Source organism: Colletotrichum karsti, assembly GCF_011947395.1.
Source record: "Colletotrichum karsti strain CkLH20 chromosome Unknown Scaffold20, whole genome shotgun sequence".
NCBI lineage: Eukaryota > Fungi > Ascomycota > Sordariomycetes > Glomerellales > Glomerellaceae > Colletotrichum > Colletotrichum karsti.
Window position 1 is genome coordinate 472,641 of NW_024065920.1, and position 17,038 is coordinate 489,678.

At 55.5% G+C, this 17,038-nt stretch overlaps 6 protein-coding genes across 6 annotated transcripts; 2 read left to right on the forward strand and 4 right to left on the reverse strand.

Moving 5' to 3' along the window:
- Nucleotides 1-697: 697 nt before the first annotated feature.
- On the reverse strand, nt 698-5,124 carry CkaCkLH20_06731 (CPSF A subunit region; the record flags this gene model as incomplete). The annotated part of the gene is made up of 5 exons (XM_038889448.1): nt 698-1,176; nt 1,233-2,475; nt 2,529-2,702; nt 2,750-3,066; nt 3,117-5,124. The coding sequence occupies 5 exons, from the start codon at nt 5,122-5,124 to the stop codon at nt 698-700; spliced, it is 4,221 nt and encodes a 1,406-aa protein (XP_038745260.1).
- Nucleotides 5,125-5,773: 649 nt separating this feature from the next.
- CkaCkLH20_06732 (LMBR1 domain containing 1) lies at nt 5,774-7,558 on the forward strand (the record flags this gene model as incomplete). The annotated part of the gene is made up of 1 exon (XM_038889449.1): nt 5,774-7,558. One exon carries the CDS (start codon nt 5,774-5,776, stop codon nt 7,556-7,558), a length of 1,785 nt encoding a protein of 594 aa, XP_038745261.1.
- A 172-nt stretch (nt 7,559-7,730) lies between these two features.
- On the reverse strand, nt 7,731-9,096 carry CkaCkLH20_06733 (uncharacterized protein; the record flags this gene model as incomplete). The annotated part of the gene is made up of 2 exons (XM_038889450.1): nt 7,731-8,922; nt 9,011-9,096. The coding sequence occupies 2 exons, from the start codon at nt 9,094-9,096 to the stop codon at nt 7,731-7,733; spliced, it is 1,278 nt and encodes a 425-aa protein (XP_038745262.1).
- Nucleotides 9,097-10,987: 1,891 nt separating this feature from the next.
- Nucleotides 10,988-11,923, forward strand: CkaCkLH20_06734 (uncharacterized protein; the record flags this gene model as incomplete). The annotated part of the gene is made up of 1 exon (XM_038889451.1): nt 10,988-11,923. The coding sequence occupies one exon, from the start codon at nt 10,988-10,990 to the stop codon at nt 11,921-11,923; it is 936 nt and encodes a 311-aa protein (XP_038745263.1).
- A 227-nt stretch (nt 11,924-12,150) lies between these two features.
- Nucleotides 12,151-13,110, reverse strand: CkaCkLH20_06735 (mismatch-specific thymine-DNA glycosylate; the record flags this gene model as incomplete). Its single annotated transcript, XM_038889452.1, has 1 exon — nt 12,151-13,110. The coding sequence occupies one exon, from the start codon at nt 13,108-13,110 to the stop codon at nt 12,151-12,153; it is 960 nt and encodes a 319-aa protein (XP_038745264.1).
- A 611-nt stretch (nt 13,111-13,721) lies between these two features.
- Nucleotides 13,722-16,981, reverse strand: CkaCkLH20_06736 (glycosyl hydrolase family 47; the record flags this gene model as incomplete). The annotated part of the gene is made up of 2 exons (XM_038889453.1): nt 13,722-16,760; nt 16,820-16,981. 2 exons carry the CDS (start codon nt 16,979-16,981, stop codon nt 13,722-13,724), a joined length of 3,201 nt encoding a protein of 1,066 aa, XP_038745265.1.
- Between the last annotated feature and the right edge of the window lie 57 nt (nt 16,982-17,038).

The following is a 17,038-nucleotide window of genomic DNA, read 5'->3' on the forward strand; positions in this document are numbered from 1 at the left end:
TGTGGGACACTTAATAGTCGGTAAACCAGAATTTCAGCGAGAGTACGATAAGGAAGACATATGGGGAGGTATAAGTCGGACACGAAAATGGCTTTGTTAGTGGGGTGGCAGAATTGTTGGAGCCTGCAGTAAAATATCTAAGTAACGCGTCACGAAATTTTGGACGCGAACGAGCAATGGCATATGATACGGCGAGTTTGAAGGCAGACTCGGTAGCCTCGGAAGGCATTATGAGCAATAGCTAGAGTAGGATGAGCACATCACATCCATCTCTCATTGAGGTTAGGTTTCTAGTTTCGATAATAGTACACGTTAACTTAAATCGCTGTTGACTTCATACCTTGTTAGCTCATTCAATTGGACTGGAACCTGGGTCTCCCATTGTGCGATAAGATCACCTACGACGATGGTCGTTCGCAGACATGATGGTGGAGTAGGAACTTTGAGCCGGATGAACCGGGTGGCATCAAGAACACGATCTCTGAGCTGCAAATCACCTCGTGTAAGCAGGAGTGCAAGGAAAGACTGTCGCGTCGATTCGAAAGAATTAGAGCCCCCGGTTGATTGACTATACTACAAAAATGATTTTTGATCGTTCTACTTCCTCCTCATGCTTCGGAACCGCTTTCGAGGCCGATAACCCCTGAAGTCCGTTCCCCGTCGACCTCTCCGTCCCCCGGTTTTTCTCGCATCCACCTCAGAAGTAACTCATACCGCTCCAGCCGAGGATGCCCTCCAGCTCGCCCCTGACCTCGAGGACGTCGCCGTAGCCGCCCTTGCCGGCGACCTCGGACCTGCGGCCGGCGCCGAGCTCGTTCCAGCGGGAGAGCAGGGCGCCGTCGACGATGGTGCGGCCGGCGCTGGTGTCGACGCCGGGCGGGCGGGCGTCGAGGGGCGGGAGGCGGTGGGCCTTGGGGTTCGTGGCGGCCGCGTGGGGGAGGGCGGCGGCGATACTGTTGGCGAGGGAGGTGAGGCGGCGGTAGGCCTGCTCCGAGAGGGGCGTCAGGGCGGCGAGGGCGCCGGTGGGGGAGGCCAGCATCAGGGTCGTGGGAGAGTTCTTGGACGCCGAGGGGCCGGCTGAGGAGCGTGGGAGGGAGAGGGTCGCGGTGGGGTGGTTCGGCGCCGCGGAGAAGGAGGCGCGGTTGAGGAGGAGGTGGCCCTGGAGGGATTTGGGATCTGCGGACCGTGTTAGTATTGTGAATGGTATAGAGAAGGCGGTGGGGAGTTCTTACGCTCAGGATCGAATTGCATGGCGTGGATGACGCCGTCCTTGTCGCAGACGACGATGTGAAGCTCGTCTCCATCGACGAGGAAGTCCGCCGTCAGGACCTCGAATTTGCCGGTGCTCTTGCCGAAGAGCATCATCTTGTACGGCTCCTCCGCATAGCCAACGAACCATACACCTTTGAAAGCGTCGGCCATGAGGCAGTATCCGGTGCCGCGTACCTCTCGGACCGCGGTGACGTAGCAGCTCATGTCCATGAAAGCAACAGGGAGGAGAGTACCGTCTTCCTTCAGACCGCGTACCATGCATTTCTGTCCTTGGGCGACGAGCATGAGGCCCTGAGAGCCGACTTCGCACAGTGCGGTGACGGCTCCGCGGGGGATCTCCTCCTTGGCTACAAGCTTCAGCTTCTTGTTCGTCTCGGGACGCCCTGGCTGGGGAACCACGGGGACAACGTCGTAGACGAGGATGCGACCTCTGATGGGCAGATCCTCGCCGCGGTTGATGGCGGTGCCGATGGCAATGAGCATACGGCGTTCCTTGGTTTCCTCGGACACTTCGAGATGCAACGTCTTCATGCACATGGCGACCTCGTGTTGCTCAAGCTCGACCGTGTCAATGACCGACCATGTAGCAGGACTGAGGAGCTTGATGACGCTGCGTTCCGTCTGAGGGAACGTGGTGATGGTCTCCTTAGCCCATTCCTTGTGGTAGTCATCGTCCTTGGGAAGCTCGAACGGCTGCGCTACGCTGCAGGCCACGGCGTATGTCTCCATCGGGGGATGGTAGGCAATGAGGCCGATGGCGTCACCCACCGGGATCTTGCGAACGGAGACACCCAGATCGAAACTCGTATCCGCCGGCAACTGTGTGACACGGGTGTGGCCTTCTGAGTCGGCGTAGATGAAGCCGCGTTCGCAGCCTTCGGTGTGGAAAGAGCTCATGCCGCGGACACCGATGCCTTGCAGACCCATGACTTTGGGGTTGCTCTTCGACGACTTGATGATGAATGATGGCGACGCCCCTGGTAGGAAAACTGTGCTGTATCCATTGATATTGCCGCATGGTCGGAGAGGCACGAAACGTGGCTGTTCATTGGCGTCGTCATCTGCTACTTCGACGGGACTCTTGGCCAGGTACGGGTTTGTGACCTTTTGGAAATGCAGAGTCTTTGCAAGGCCCTCGGATTTATCCTCTGATTCAAGGCGTAAAGGTTCGTAAATGGTGATGTCGTCATTTGCATGGCGGAGCTGTTTAGGAAGGTTAGCAGAAGAACGCGATGTGTTGCAATCAGCATACTCACAATGAGATATGGAGAGGTTGTTGTAGAGTCGCCGAGGTTAGCCACCAGAATCTCTGTCAACGTTTCCTGCACGGTGCCACGTCTGACGGCGTAGTCGGCGGAGAGGAATGGCGGAACATAGGTCAGTCCGGCGGCGACATAGACCGGTTTCGACAGGTTGGGAAGGGTGTAAATCTGCAAGTTGTGAGTATATCGAGACAAAACCCAAGTGAAGTACGTACGTAAAGAGCCCCCGCGGCGCTAAGCAAAAACATGAAAATGTTTTGACCTTCTGGCGTGCCCTTGTCCGTCTGAATAGGTGCGAAGAGACCTGAAGTGTCGGTATACAGACAGCCAGCGAGCCATTTGGTTGAGAGAATGGTGTCGTCTTGCTTTTCGACCTCTTCCAGATCGTTGTTATTGTCTGTTTGAGCCACCATGATGCTCGAGTCATCCCGAACCAGCAGAATGTACGGGTCCGCAATGCTGGCGCTGATGACTCTGGGTTCCGCTCCTGTTTCTTCGTCCAGCATTGGCAAAATCTGGCTCAACCCCAGATCTGTGTCTTGGTTAGCATTCATAGATGCAGGCGAAATCCGAGCAACTTACCTCCATCATAGCATCGCACTTCCGATTTGAGCACCTGAATGATGCGCATGTGTTTCCCCATCGTGCCCGCCTCTACCGTAAAACCCGCCGCAGGATCAAACTCCGTTCCCGTCAACGCTTCAAAACCAGCGCCTGTAAGAGCATAAACGTCTGACGTCTCGTAGCCGTCTAGATCAACCTTGGAAACAATCATAAACTTGTCGTATATAGATGAAGCATCGAATTCGCTCCCCACTGCAGCATTTGCGCCTTTATCGCCCTGTAACGACTTCGGGATCGGCTTTTGGACACACATGGTCCAAAATCCCCTTGCTTCCGGGAATTCAAAACTGCCAATCACCTTAGGTTGGATGTTTTGATTGATGATGGCGATGGCACCCGCATTGCCTTTGCCCACAGCGGCGGCGAGCTGTAGGTCTGCAACCACACCGGCAGAGTTCTTCTCTTCTTCGCTTTCCGGAATGAAAGCCTGTTTGCCCGTGGTCATATCCTTCACCGGAGCCAAGCTCAAGAGAGAATCATGAACGCGAAACGATATTTCGCCGCCCTTGGGAACTCCGTTGGCTGCCACGCCGGTTTGAACGGTCGTTGTGGTTTCGCCGTAGAGATCATCGTCGTCATCCTCTTCCATGTCTTCATCCTCCAGATCATCCGCGAAGGAATCGTCCACCAAACGAGTCTTTTTGCGAGCGCTCTGTGCTTGCTTTCGAGTGACTCCCACGACGAGGGAGTCACTGCCCGTGCTTCCAACGAAGAACACATTTTTGCTGATTCTATTGATTGAAGAAGCTCCGCACGGCACAATGTTGCCCCCGGCTTCCGCGGCGACAAGCTTAACACTGACCCCCGACACTGTCCGCCCGTCGATCTTGAAGGCGATGATTGCAAGGCGGCCGTCGCTAAGCACCATGAGTAGCTCTCCGTTCTCAGGAGACATTTGCTCAATGGCGCAATTCTCGAGTCGCAGGCCCAATTCTGATTGATCGGCGAGAGGGAAATTGGTTGTCTCTTTCGTGAACGGATTGACGGCCACACCATTGGGCTTCCCTGACTGGTCGATATGTATCAGCTCATTGGTGCCGACGAGCAGCGCGCCTCCAATGGGGCCCGGTAGAGCAATGACTTTGAAGAGATCTTGAGGGAGGTTGTTGACTGAGAGAATGGCCGTTGACGCCCGTTGCTGCAGGTCGAGAGTGAAGACCTTGTAGGAGAAGTGATCCTTCCGCGGTAGGGTGTTGGAGCGCCGTTGCGTCGAGGAGATGATGCCGAAGGTGGGTTCTCGGTACTCATGCAAGAAGGCGAGGTGCACAGGATGAAGGAGACTGGGATCAAGCTGCGGAAGAGGGAGGACGTATGATGTTGAGTATGGTACATCTGCTATGTTGCTAGTTCCATTTGTGGCCGCAGCTGCTGACGGCTCTTTTGCCGGCCGAGGTCCATCCACATCTTCATCCCAGTCATCCATATCAATGTCCTCATCGTTTTGCTTGAAAGGGAGAAAGGCAACGTATCTCGGCCCGAATCTGAGCGCGGCGCATCGAGAGCCAGGGTCGGCAGCAAGCTGGGTTTGGTGATTGCTCAAGGGGCCATCGAATGGCGAGCCCTCAAGCTCTTCTTTTTCGTAGAAGTGGATGGAGACGTCCTCGAGTGCGTGTTTCTCAGGGTCCCATTGCACCAGACTCAGTCTGGCCACTCTTGTAGCAATCAGGAGAGCCTCGCCTCCAGACTTTGAGTTTGGTATCTTGATTCTGGCAAGTCCCGTCACAACGCCAAATATTGGGTATTCAGCGACGAGCACAAGCTTGGTGTTGGTGGTTCGATCGGCGCGGATCAGCATGCCGTCGCCGCCTAGGAAGGAGGATTCGAGGCCATCGTCGTCGTTGAGTCGGCGGTCGTATTGATTGTCAGTCCTCGAAGTCTGTCTCTCTCGATTCTGCGAATGGTCAATTTCAGAAGAGATTGCCTTTGTCGTGAAAATCTGTAGTAGAGAACCTTTTGCGACGACCAAGTTATTGCTTTGCGCGGACAGGAACGGAAGGCTCAGACTGTACTGCACACCAGTAGGTGGTGTGAGCTCTGTATAGCACTGCATCAGGACAGTCTCAGGCAATCGCCCTTGGACCGCCCGCTATCATGAGTTTCGAGTAGGATGATGCTTGGGGAGATGCGTGTCGTGGGGTATCGCAATGCTTCTAGAACGCCAGCTTCGCGACGACTTCGCGAGCTCCAAACATTAGCAGGCCCTTGCTGTTCCTCTGCCGTTGCTGATTGGCAGGAGATGCTATTTCGGAATATCAGCTTATCCGAAGTTTTCATGCGCAGGTGGATACCTGGACCTGGATGGGACGAATGTGGAGCTCAGACCTGGTCCCGGCCCAAGCACGGGTGCTCCTGTGTCGCGACTGAGGTCAGGATCAGAAGGCGCTAACGAGGTTATTGCGTCACCTTTTACTTGCCTTTCCCGTAGCTCCCTAGTCCCGTCGCTATTTACTTCTGTGGTAGCTCTGGAGCTCCCCCGTCTGGAATGGAACGAGCTGTGAAACATTGACGATACTCATCCACAGTTTCCCTTCACCTCTGTTCTGCGCAAAACAACACACAGAATTGCTGTCAACACTCACATAACCTTTGTTGCGGCGATGCCAATCGCAATCGAAATGGCCAGCGCGGGCCTCCTCCAAACCAGTTTGATCTGGGTCGCCTATGCCGTCGCCGTCGTACTCTGCCTTCTGGCAGCCATCATCACCACATTCACATGGCAGGCACCTCGGGAGCGATCTGCCATAGTCAGTGTCGTTGCGATCGTCAGTCTGACAGCTCTCTTGGCAACCGTCCTGCTCCTTCCTGTCGACATCGCCCTCATATCATCAACGACTCATGCGTCGCTCGGAATCAAGAAGGACTGGGCAACAGAAGAACGGGTTCACGATATCTTGCAGACCCTGCGAATCGTCTACTACTCCCTGTACAGTTTCGACGCTCTTCTGTGCCTCATCATCATTCCGTTCGCCTACTTTTGGTACGAAGAATATGACGAGATCGAAGTCGAGGAGGGTCGGTCGTTCGGCAGCCGCTTTTTCAGCGCCTTCAAGTACACTTTGGTCTTCGTTGTTCTTGTCGTGATACTCTTCCTCATCGGCTTCTTTGTTCCAGCTGCCGGTAACGACTCGGACGCCAACTGGGACCTGGACTACTTCAAGCGAATCCTCATCCAAAACAATGGACAGAAGGCACTGGCCTTCGCCCTCGGCCTTCTCGTCACTCTGGGCACGTTGCTCTATATTGTCTACACTGCGGCCGGTCTCGCCCTTCTGCCGATGTCTTTCATCAAGTCTGCCCCCTCGATCTCAGCGCCGCAGCTTACGGAGAACACGGCTTCCGCACTGGAGCAGAATCGCGAGCGTCAGCGCCAGTTGGAGATGCGCAACGCTGGCCGACCTGAAGGCATGTCTTCCAAGGACAGGAGGGAGCTTGAAGCCCTCATTCGCGAGGAGAGAACCCTGACACGCCGGGAAAGGCTTGCGGCCGAGGCGTCCGGCGAGGGCCACAGCACTATTTACAAGGTCTGGCTCAAGATCTGCGCTGTCTTCAGGCCTATCAAACTGCTTGGTGGCGTCCTGATTCTTCTATTGTCCATCATTATCTGGGTCTCGATGTTGATTACGGGTATTGACAAGGCCAAGAACTCTCTCTGCAAGGAACGCTGTGGTTATATCCTTGGCCACATCAACATCTTCCAGCCCATCAACTGGATCTTCTTGCAGTCCGCCAAGGCTTTCCCGGTCGACTACATCCTCATGGCCCTCCTTGTTCTCTTGTTCTTCAGCAGTTCAATCACGGGCATCGCCACGGTGGGCATTCGCTTCCTCTGGATTCGTATTTTCCAGATCCGCAAGGGAAGGACCGCGCCCCAAGCTTTGTTGATCGCTACGGTCATGCTAGCCCTCATCATTCTGGCCATCAACTACGCCATCGCCAACATGGTGGCACCTCAATACTCGATCTACGGCACCCAGACTTACTGCACTGCCCCCCATCATGCAGGCGAGACGCCTGATTGCAGCGACAGGCCGGACTATCTGATCCAGTGCTCCGAGCGTTTGGATAAGGAGGCTCTGAAGGTCTGCACGCCTTCTATCATGGCAGAGTTCCTCAACCGCATCACCATCACGTGGCCCTTCTTCGGTGCGCTGGACTTCTGGGCGCAGTTCGCTTTCCTTGGCGTATTCCTCATCGTCTTCGTGACAGGTCTGTTCAGGGCCCCTAAGCTGAACATGTCAGAGATCGACGAGGATGCTGAGGCGGACGAAGAGGAGGGTCTGCTGGCCAGCACTGGTCGCCGGTTCGGCGCTACGTGGCAGGATATTACGGGACGCTCCAAGTCGAAGAAGACCTATGGTACGGGAGAGAGTAACAACGGTGGAGGTTCTGCGCAAGCCTAGGCTAGGCCGGACAGTCAAAAGGTTTTTCTTACGTTGAGCATACGCTAGGATTGTAACACAAGCACTTTGTGAATTTGTATTGGGATTGGGCATGGCACACGGTGGCGGGGGAAACGGAGTTGGTATCATTTCTTTTATTTCCAGAATGCCAAAAATCGTCATTGTCGTGTTCTCATGATGCTCCTAGTGCGACCCTTCTTTTCTGTTCTTTCTTCGGCTTGACGAAGTGGACTGCCTTATGCGTGCGGTCATCAAACGCGGCAGCCGGGCCAACGTGCATCTCATGCCAGCAGCGAGCACAGTAGACGTCCTCACAGCCCAGACATTGGAGCGTGGCATCTTCTAGACAGACGGTGCACCACGTCTCGGCGTCCTCATCGGTGTACCCCGTCTTGGACGTCAACCTCTTGACCGCTCGATCGGCCGGTTGGAACGTAGGTACCGAGGGCAGCCCCATGCCGCCCTCCGACGGAGCACCGAGACCACTGAGGGCCGCCATGCGCGCCGCAATGTCGTTGTCAAAGTCTGAATCGGCGGTGTGCTTCGGGGCCCCCGACGGGACCGACGGTAACGATAGGTCGGGCAGGCCGCCGGCGTCATCACCGCTTGACTTGGGCGCCGTGATGGTTGAAGGAACCGATGGGAGTGAGAAACCTGGATCGCCGCCGCCTGATTCATCCTCTTGGCTCCTCCTTGAGTTAGTCAATGCCGGTGGCGGGTCAGGTGACTCCTCTGACTGCGAATTCAGTTTCGCCTCATCGAGAGCCTGAGAGAGCAGAGTCTCCACATCTCGACTCATCTCCTCGCCTTCAGAATCATCCTCATCACGAGACCTGTTAGGCTTTTGACCACCCGTGGGCGGTGACCTCTCCTCCGGGGCATGCGGCGCGGGCGAAGCCTTCGATAGTTCTTCTAGAAGGGCGTTCACCTTGGCGGACTCGGCCGAGGGATCGAAGCCCCAGTCTTGCGGGTCGAGATCCTCGCCGCTGAGCAGGTCTTCGAGGGTTTGGTCGTCCGTCTGCAGGAGGGGATCGACGTCATCCTCCGTCGTCGGGACCGACGACGGGGCGGTGGTGGACGGTGTTGCCTGGGACTGAGGCGGTGCTATTGTCGCCGCCGCCGCCGGGTGGGGTCCGCTGGACGGGATCACCGGCGAGGATAAGCTCGCGGTCGCTCCGTGGTCACCTGCCTGCTGACCGAGAACCTTTGAGGTCTGTGACTGGGACTGCTGCGGCGGCGCTGGGGCTTTGGGTGGCTCCTCGCGCTCGGGCGTGTTTCTCAGAGAGCGAAGTCGCGCGGCCAATGCATCCTCTCGTGAGGGGGGCTTGGCGGGCTCGATGCCCGTCAATGAGACGTTCAAGGCACTTTGGTAGAAACATTTAGCACTCTCTTTTTCTTCCGTGCTCTCGTAAGTTGGAAGGGGACCTATTGGTGGGCTCGGTATATGATTACTTTGATGATCGGTCTAATGAGACGCCGGAGCTGCCTCCCTTCAGCGCGCTCAGGCGACTCAATAGGCTCTTGTCGGGACCACTCATGCTCGAAATTGAGGACGCTCTGCTGCTGGGAAGAAGATGGGTAGGATCTCGAGTTGTTCGACTTGTGTAAGACGATAGACTGGTGGATCGAGAGATATGCGGTGATCGACCCTTGTCCGCAGTCAGTCTGACTGTGTGCGTGGTGTGATTGGTATGCGGACGAGACCAATAGTTGCGCCCGACTGCTGTGGCAACTGTGTAGTTGAATTGGGCAGGTCACACTTGTGGAGCAAGGCGAACCGCGAGGCGTCCAGGGGTTCGGGCGCACTTCATTCAGACTGTGGGGAAGTGCATCCAATATGTCCGATTACCATGTCGGATCTGGAGTGAAGAGGTTCATGAGGCAACCAGATCTACCATGTGGTCAAAAGGGTTGAAGAAGCCGCCACGCTGAAGTAGAGTTTGGGCCGATTCCCCAGCTGTTGGAAATAATCGTGGAAATGATGGCATTTGAGGCGTTATTGTTGCACAGCCATTCCTTAGGTTACCCCCTGACCATAACTGCCACCGATACTAGCCACCAAATAAGCTTAGAATAAGCGAGAGTACCTTGGGGTGCATTAGGCAGAAACGACTGCGCCGAATATTCTGACCTCCACTGTGTTTGATGTTGTCTTCAATTGATGGGACTTTACAGTTCCAACTGGCTTTCGAATTGTTTCACTGGATTTCTCAAGAGAGGAAACATTGCTCAAAGAGAAAACAGCCTGGGAGGCAAACAGTGAGCGTTTGACGGGACAGCGAACTAACTAAAAACCAAACGCGATCCGCAACCCCTAAATTACTTGTCAGCAAGGGTCTTGGCATTTTGATCTTTCAGTGAGTGGACTGCTAAAAGAACCGATTGAACATCGTCATAAGCCAGCCCTTAGCGGTGAACAGTCAAACGGGCGACCTGATCAACAATATTTCGGTGGCGGTGCTTCCTTCCACCTCTATGGACAGCGTTGCTTGCAGACGATAAGAGCCTAAGGTACTCCGTACGGTTTCGGCGAAAAACGACGCCTCAAACCGGTGCTGCCTACCCTGGCGGAGCACACCTGCAGGATCGTAACCATTATGAAGACGAACTCGGGCAATTGAGAAGGATGTCCCCAGCTGCTCAGCCCAGGGCTGACTATTCCGTCATGCAAGGAGATCTTCTCGAAGCCGGCCAAGATTATAAGATCACATCACTCTTCCTTTCTTACAATATCCTGAGTTCCCTTTCCTTTGGTCCTAGACTTACTTACCCTCTATTACCTAAAGTAAAGCACTTACCGCATAACTTGGAAGTGTTTGCATCATTGTCGATCCACACCGGGCACACCTCAAAAGCACCTGTACCACCACACCAACGAATCCTTCACCTCATTGACTTCATCGCGCATTCGCCTTCATCCCTCGGTACGGCCTAAATTGTCCGGGCCGCTGATCCCAAAGAATAGCGCCACGAACGGATTCACCAGTCTTTGCAGTGACGGAAGGGTAAACAACCCTTTGAGCATTTCAACCGAAGCCTCCGGGTCACCCTCGTCATAGTTTTTTGGTGGCAACCACTGAACTAGCACCACATCGCATCTGACGGGTTTCCTGGTGACTCCGAGCATCCCTGCTTACCCGCCTGCACTGCGCACCTTGGCGCCTGAGACACCCGACATCAGCTTGAAACCCGGGAAGAGACAAAAATCAATCCGCTCCCACCTTTTCTATTACACCGAAGGCCGACTTTTTACACTTTCACATCACCTACGACCTTCCCACTCAACTTCAGCCACTGTAATCAAAGTCGCACAAGACTTTTGAAGGCATTCCCATTGCATACTGATTTGCACACGTCGTATTTGACGATCGGCGCATATCCCACCCTACCGAGCAAACCGATATTCGTACACGTCCAGTCGCAAACGAAATGAGAGTAGATCTCACAGTAGTCGCGCTGACGCTTCTCGCGCCAGTCTGGGCCGCAGCCCTCGAACCCGGCCTCCACAGCTCCGATGTCTCCTTCCTCGCACCAGTAGAAGAGCGCGACAACGCTCACGAGGACGAGAAGCTGTGGAAGCGCAAGGGTGGCGGCGGAGGCGGCGGCGGTAGAGGAGGAGGCTCTTCAGGTGGGTCCGGCGGAGGTCGCTCTGGCGGTGGTTCATCTGGTGGTTCTTCCTCAGGTGGCTCTCGCTCAGGCGGCTCCTCAAATTCCGGCTCTGGCTCACCAGGTTCTCGTACAGGTGGTTCTAGCAGCGGTGGTAGAAGCGGCGGCAGCGGTAGCGGTACCGGCGGCTCTGCCCGAGGCGGCAACCGCGATTCTTCCGGCGGATCTACCAAGACGGGCAGCGGCCCTGCGCCGGCCTACGGCGGAGCATACGGCGGCGGTGCGAGGGTTCCCTATGCGGCCGGAGCTTCCAGGGGTGCCGGCACCGTTGCCCCGTTCCTGCTGGTCGGTGCCGGTCTTGCGTTCTGGCCCGGTCTTTGGCTTGCGGGCGCGCATATGTATCCGTACTCTCACCCATACCGATACTACAACGAGTCGGCGCGTGAGAACCAGACGAAGCCGGTCATGTGCGGCTGCGCTGACCACCAGCCCTGCGCATGCGATGAGAACAACAGCACCGAGTATATGAACGCCCTCCTCGGTAACGGCAGCTACGCCGCTCTCAACAAGTCCGTCGTCAACGTCGCCGACTACAACGGCAACAGCACCATTCTCATCAATGGCACCTTGCCTAACGGCACGACTGCCTCTGGTGGCAGTGACGACGTCGGCTCGTCTGCGGCGTTCCGTGTTGTGGCCGAATCTCTTGGCTTCTGGCCTGTTGCAGCGGTGGTTCTGGCTACAGTCCTTGTAGCATGAGTTGTTCTCACGAGTAAAATGTTAGTTACGAATAGGGGGCTTTCTGTACTTTGGCGTTATTGATACCCGGAAGACACATCGGTGTCCTTCGCAAAATTAGACAGGCATACGGCAACATGGGCACTAGGACGAGGCCATAATACATTCAATACGTTAATCTCTCGACTAAATGACGCCATGTGATGAGAATTCTATGCCAATTTATTTGGCAAAAAAATGCATGACACTCAGGCCGCGGCTCTCTCAGCCCTCCGTCTCTCACACCACTCACCCAATTCCCGCCAAATCCTCTCCTTCTCAGCTGGCTTGAGCGTAGCAGCGAGACCGCTCGTGCTCGTAGCAACAAACACCCTCGCACCGCCCCACGCCTCTGGTCCCTCGACAACCCCCATATTCTCCCCCTCGTCCTGCCACCCGTACCGAAACTCCTCCTTCCGAATCCCCCTCCCGTGCCTCACCCTCCACACGCTCTCCCAGATGCTCTTCCCCACGACGCAGACCGTCTCGGGCCGGCACCCCCTGACCTTGTCCTCGAGCGCGCCCACGCCCTCGTCCATCTCGGCCCTGCTGAGCTCCGCGCCGTTGCGGCTGGGCCGCGCGACGATGTTGGTGTTGCCGAGCCCGTACAGCGCCGGCAGCTCGCGGTCCTCGGCGGGCAGGCACAGCCGCGGGGTGACGCCCGAGGAGAAGAGCAGCTTCCAGAAGAGGTTGGACGGGTGCGCGTAGACGTGTCCCGTGCGCGCCGTCTCGAGGCCCGGGTTGAGGCCGACGAAGAGGATCAGGAGGTCCGGGGCGAGGATGTCGACCAGGGGCGGGAGGTGGGCGTAGGTCGAGGGCGGTGCGTAGCCCGTGGCCTGGCGCTTGCGTTTTGGTTTTGAGGGGGTTTTCTTCTTCTTCTCCTTTGACGCGGAGGCGGAGGAGGAAGGGGAGGCGGAAGGTGATGCGGAGGTTGAGGGCTTTGAGGGTGTCGTCGTCGATCTGGCGGCGCGTGTCTTGGTTACTCGGGTCGTCGGTGAGGCGACGGGGCCGAGTGGAGTCTGCTTCCGGGGGCTGCGCCGGAGGGGAGACGGTGATGTGGCCGAGGGCGCGGGATCCGGTTTGAACATGAAATCTTGGAGTTGCAGGCGGCCTTGGAAGCTCGCGGGTTTGCTTTTGGGCTCCCCGTCCTCGAAGAATGGGGAGTCCATGGCTTTGTTGGATTTTGAGCCTCTTACTGTTCCCCTGAGGGAAGGTGCGATCCTCTATCCCGGATGAGTTGCGAGCTCTCTTGGTATTTGAGAGATTTGGTTCTAATATTCAGAAGTAGTTAATCAGGAGTTCGACGTGTTATGAGACTTAAATAAAGGCAGGAAACTTGTCCAGTTCAGGAATCCAGAGGCGTAGATGTGTGGCTGGCTTCTACAACGATGTGCTGAATCGGAGTGCTTCAAGGCGAGATGAAGTAAAAGCAAGCTAGCTCTCGCCACAAGTGAAGGGAACTAAGTTTGCTCTTTCCAGACCATTTCGGGGCGTTCGAGCCACTAACGAGGGGTTAATTTGACCCACAAATGACCAAGCATTCAGGGAGGCGAGTTACAGTTGTTCACACGCATGTCGATGCCAACTAAACGGATTTCGAGGTGAGAAACAATGCAACTCTATATTCAACGGCTGCGAAACTCGCAAACTCCTCGACAAGTGGTATCTATCATGCAACCTGGTTCCAGACCCGTATGTACATCCTTCACGCTATGCTCTTGGAAAATCCCGAAAACCTCCCCATAATGAAATGCTCTGTCCATCCCGCAAACCATCCGTCTCACAGGACAATAATGTTGTCGACCCTCCGCCCCTGCGTCTCAATGAAGTACTTCCTCCGCACTCCGACCCCGAGGGCATTGCCAAACTTCTCATACGCCTCAGGCCCACCCCCGCGAATCATGATCATGGCAATGGGGTGCGGTCGCCGCAGCCCCGATGGCGTTGTCTGCTCAACGTCTAGATGAGGCTTGATGAGCTCGTACTCCCACAAATCCGGGGCGCTGTAGACGTAATTGTTGTCAAGCTCCTCTTCGTCAACGATGATGACGAGCTGTAAGGCGCGCGACGAAGGAGTGAAGGAGGGAATGTTGGCCAGCTTTTCGCTGAACGAGCAGCCCCCGCGACGCATGACAATGACTTGATGCTGACGGGGCGCCTCGTCAGGGAGTCGGCTGTCGCAAGCGTACCCGGCGAGATACACAGTTTGCCATGGCAGATTTGGCGCCTCATCATCTGTAGGAATGGAGGAATCCGGCGTGTCGGGCAAAGGAACTGCACCTTTGCCGACGGATAGAGATCCCATGAAGCTCTCGACGAAGAACTTCGTCTGGCTTCCCACCGGACGCGGTGCCGGAGTGTTTGTGGGATCAAAGACCGACGTGACGGCGCGAATCATCGACTTCAGCATCGACCTGTAAGCTGTATTCATGCTTTTAGTCGACGATTGATCCCCTTGTAGTTCGGATTTGGTCTCCTCGGCCAGTTGTACTTGGTCCTCGATATTGTCAATGCTAATCTCCAATCCTTCCGCGGGCACAGGCTCGCTAGCATTATTGACTTTCGGCTCTCCGTGTACCACGATGAGCTCGACGAAGCCATTGTACCGCACTCGGTTGAACAATGGGTCGGATATGCCATTCAAAAGATCTGCGTCGATATGAACGGGTTCGTCCCGTCCAAGCGGCATGTGGTTGACTTGTGTCACACGCCAAGTGTGATCATAGGCAGCATCGTAGGAGTCCTCCCGGACGAAGTGTATCTTCAGTCCATTCAGAGCAGCTATTCTGACACCTACCGGTGTCTTGAAGGCTGCTGTGTTGGCAAAGAGATTGTTGAAGGCACTGCCAACACCGCTCTGCTGAATGCTGGACGGAAACTCGATGATCAGCGTTGGCTTGAAAGGCAACGCTGCGCAAGTTCCATTATCGGGTATCAGTGACCGAGGAAGCGTCCAAGGGAAGAAGGCATGATTTGCCTTGTACCGGGAGATGGAGCTGTCACCTCCTTTGCCTGCGGGGACCATCTCAATCCCACTGTGTGGGTTAGAAATGGTATGCAAGTTGACAAAACTCGCGGCATGGAAGACATCTGGTCGGGCAGCAAGAACTGAGCCGGTCATTGGCACCGGTTTTGCAACCGGGCAAGTATTTGTGAAGCTATCATCGTAGTAGACGTCGATGTTTTTGACCTGTCGCTGAGGCTCCTGTTTCTTCTTGGGTTTTGTCCTCCGTCGAGGTATAATGAGCGGATGAGCCTCGGTGGTGAACACGTAAGCTGCGTCGAGCTTGTTCAGAGGATGATCTGGGTCGAAGAGGAGGTAGAGATATTTGGTGGTCTCGCCAAGGAAGAAGCTCTGCATGCGATCGGCCTTCTCTCCAGTATCGACGTTTTGAAGACCGGACCAGCCACATTTCGTGTAGCACAACCTCCTGATGTCGTTGAGAACCATCTCTCCAACGTGAATATACCAGGGATCATTGGTTGCACGGTAGAGGTAATAGTTCGACTCAATGAATTCTGGTCGGCCTGGCCACCAACCGATTCCAGAGTCAACCTGTCTCTCGCGAACCGACCATCTTTCTGGCAAAGCACCGTAGCGCGTCCATAAGGCAGTGTACAACAAGTTGGCTTCCTCAGCTTCTTCCACTTCGCCTGCCATAGCAAGAAGTCCAGGGTAAAACGCCGCCAGACTGTCGATCCAGCTCGTGAAAGCGTATCCACGGGTTCTGTGCCCGGTCATATAGTACGGGTGGTGCGCATCGTTATACAAGTGGCGTTTGATCGCTGCATGTGCGTGGTGCCATGCTTCCAGGAACGCTCCCGCAGAGTTCTCCTCCGGAGTTAGAGGTGTATCATGAAGGGTGTTAGGATCGAGCCATTGCCGATCTGTGGGGGGCTTTCGCGTTGTGATATTGGGCAGCTCATGGCCCGACAGCAGGATATGGCTTTTCAGGGCGTATTCAAAGAAGCTGTCAACACCAGCGCCGATTCCGGAGTCGAAACTGACCCATTCGCCCTTTTCAGGGTCGATTGCGTTGCCAACGAGACCAATCTCGCTCTTGCCCTTCCAAACAGCCCAGAAAGCCCTCTTGGCAAGCTGCTCGAATCTCGGGTCGTCTGTCAGGCGGCTAAGGACTGTGAATTCCAAGACCAGACTTCCTGCACCAGCGCTACATGTGTCGGTTTTTTCGTTCGATGCTCGAGGTGAGTCGGGATCGTCACGCGAAACCTTGTGCAGAGGAGAGTTGACGTAAAACGGTATGCCATGTCGCAGGTTAACTCTTGGGTAGGGCAGTCCAGTTTTGGTGTAAAAGGCAGGAAGAAGCCGTTCTGCCAGGTCCAACGCCAATCGCAAAAGCTGTCCATCGTATTTGAATCCATTGGGCCATGATATCGGCGGCAGCTCTAACGGGTCTGCGTCCTCGTCTTCGCGGTCGATGTGTCCCGGGTTGTAACCTGGTATGGGCAGCTCACCGACGGCAAACAAGTGCGCGCTCAACAATCCACCAACCCCGCGGATGACGGTCTCGAACACTTGGACCTTGCTGTCAAGATCGAAGCCCCGCGCCCGCACTCCTTCTCCAGACGGCCCGGCCCTGCCATCCCCGTAGTATTCGACGAAAGTCGTCACACTCTGCTGAAACTCTTGCAAAGCCCATATCGCAGTGTCCTGATCGGATGGTGTGCCCGCGAGGATGGCTAGGGTCGAAAGGCTGTCGATAAGGGTCAGGGAGTAGTTCCCAAGAACGTCGTTCAGGTCGTAGTTTGCCGGATTCGCGGGGTCTCGGGTCAACGGGGTACAAGAAACTGGTCGCAACTGCATCAAATAGTTAGCCCCGCTTATTCAAACTGGTGTGGTTTGGGGAGTCGACGAACCTCATCCTCCGGAAAGGCGATGCGCATGTAGTTATCCCAGCCATGGTGGAAGACCTGAGTTGTAGCGTTCCGCAGCTCGGCAAGCTTGGAAGCACTAATGGCAGACACGGCGGTAGACCATGATAGGCATAAGTATAGCAGAACGAAAATTCGCGATAGCATGATGCTGCTATCTCTCCGAATCGAGGTGCTGGACAGGATTCCCATCAATCAGCGGGC